Source organism: Phyllostomus hastatus, unplaced genomic scaffold, assembly GCF_019186645.2.
Source record: "Phyllostomus hastatus isolate PE091 unplaced genomic scaffold, TTU_PhHast_1.1 phas_contig_40, whole genome shotgun sequence".
NCBI classification, from domain to species: domain Eukaryota; kingdom Metazoa; phylum Chordata; class Mammalia; order Chiroptera; family Phyllostomidae; genus Phyllostomus; species Phyllostomus hastatus.
The window spans coordinates 75,460,898-75,463,430 of record NW_025333872.1 but is presented as its reverse complement, the minus strand read 5'-3'; the positions used below and the strand labels follow the sequence as shown (position 1 = coordinate 75,463,430).

Below are 2,533 nucleotides of genomic sequence, written 5' to 3'. Positions count from 1 at the left end.
ACAAAGGAAGATTTTAAGTCATTGAAAGAATGCATAAAGAAAAACATCGTGATTTCACTTAGGTTTCATGTATTAAGTATTTTTAAAGTGAAAGAGCTTATTCGAGTTCAAAGAAATTTCGGGGGAAGTGGTTGATCAATGTGAAAGTAGATTACAAATTCTTTTAAAAAAATAGCTTTACTGAGGTATCATTGATAGACAAACAACTGCACTATTCACTCATGTCCAAACACCTGTGATATCATCATCACAATCAAAATAATCAAAGTAATAGACACATCCAATACTTCCCCAAGTTTCCTCATGTTCTTTCATTGGTGTGTGTGCAGTTAGAACACTTAACTCGCATTAACAAAATTTGAAGTGCCCAATACCATATTGTTAACTCTAGGCACTATGCTGTACATCAGATCTTTAGAACTTATTCATCCAACAGAACTGCAATTTGATACCCATTGAACAAGACTGCCTATTTCCCTACCCTTCAGCCCCTGGTAACCTCTATTGTATTTTCTGCTTCTTTGAGTTTGACTATATTAGATATCTCATAAAAGTGAAATAAACTCTTGAAAAACTTCCAGCACATTACCAGGTGTAGATTAGTCAATAAATAAACCAATAAATAAATATATGGGAAAAGATGAAGTAGAATAAAACAGGAAAGATTAAGCAGAGGTGAGGGTTGTAACTTTCTAAAGTAGCAAATAACTCAGAAAGCAAGCACAATTCATAGAATTTAAAATATTTAAATGACATAATTGAAATGAATTAATAACAAGTGACTTTGAACTTTATAGGAACTGAAAATTACTGGACTCAATTTAAGAAGAAGAGAAACACTGATTCACCTCCCTGGCAAAGAGTTGGAAAAGATAAAGCACCATGGATCTAACTGATATTCCTGAAGACATATCCAGTTGTCCAAAATTTGGAAACAAATCCTGTCCTCCCACCAACCGCCCTTTTCTTGTGCGCGTGATGATGTACTCCGTTATGACTGGAGCCATGGTTATCACTGTCTTTGGAAACTTGGTGATAATGATTTCCATCTCGCACTTCAGACAGCTTCACTCCCCCACAAATTTCCTGATTCTGTCCATGGCAACCACGGACTTTCTGCTGGGTTTTGTCATTATGCCATACAGCATGGTGCGATCAGTGGAGAGCTGCTGGTATTTTGGGGATGGCTTTTGTAAATTCCATGCAAGCTTTGACATGATGCTCAGCCTGACCTCCATCTTCCACCTCTGCTCCATTGCTGTTGACCGGTTTTATGCAGTGTGCTACCCTTTACACTACACGGCCACAATGACCCCCCTCCATGATAAAGCGGCTGCTGGCATTTTGCTGGTCGGCCCCAGCTCTCTTTTCTTTCGGTCTGGTTCTGTCTGAGGCCAATGTTTCTGGTATGCGGAGCTATGAGATCCTCGTTGCTTGTTTCAACTTCTGTGCACTTACTTTTAACAAGTTTTGGGGGACAATATTGTTCACCACGTGTTTCTTTACTCCTGGCTCCATCATGGTTGGTATTTATGGCAAGATTTTTATTGTTTCCAAACAACATGCTCGAGTTATGAGCAACATGCCTAAAAACACACAGGGGGAAATGAAACAGCATCTATCTAAGAAAAAGGACAGGAAGGCAGCTAAGACCCTGGGTATAGTGATGGGGGTGTTTCTAGCTTGCTGGCTGCCTTGTTTCCTTGCTGTTTTGATTGACCCATACTTGGACTACTCTACTCCCATAATGATACTCGATCTTTTAGTGTGGCTTGGGTACTTCAACTCCACATGCAACCCCCTCATTCATGGATTTTTTTATCCATGGTTCCGGAATGCTCTCAAGTACATAGTGTCAGGAAAAATATTTAGCTCTCATTCAGAAACTGCAAATCTGTTTCCTGAGACACATTAATTTTAAAAAACATTAAAAAATTAATGGAATGTTGAAAATGAGGCTATTATGATTTGCTCTGAAGCACATATATTACATCCCCAGATAACCACAAATATTATTTTATTGAATTTCAGTAATCTAGATACATTTTCTGGGACCTGCACAAGAGCAACAGTCAGGAGCTTTGATCAGCTAATCAATCAATCAATCAATTAGTCATTCATTAATTATCAACACTCACTTCTGACTGGTAAGAAAAATGTACAAAAGAAATATATACTATAGTGAAAAATAGGTTGCCTTTGACTAATTCACATGAAATAATTAAAGACCAACATAAGAATAAAAACATAAAGTGCTAATTATTTTGGTTCCTCTCTGATTCCATTCTAGAATCCACAAAAGGGAAAATCATTATGACCTGTGAGCCCACAAAGGGATCCATAGAGTGTGACTTAAGACTTTCTTTATTATCAGCTAGCAGCCCACCTTATCATTCAGCTTGAAAGAATTATCCACCATCATTATGTAAATTTTTCAGTTATTTCCTGACATCCTGAAATGAAGCTCACTAGAAAGAGCTGCTCATAGGAGAAGCAGTTGATCAAACAAATCATCATAGGCAATTTGATCTTT

General features: G+C 37.5%; 1 protein-coding gene across 1 annotated transcript; it reads left to right on the top strand.

Moving 5' to 3' along the window:
* The first annotated feature begins 882 nt into the window (after window positions 1-882).
* On the top strand, window positions 883-1,915 carry LOC123822016 (trace amine-associated receptor 3-like). The gene is given in 2 exon segments (XM_045843823.1): window positions 883-1,314; window positions 1,316-1,915. Coding segments are annotated over 2 exon segments (1,032 nt in total).
* Window positions 1,916-2,533: the final 618 nt, after the last annotated feature.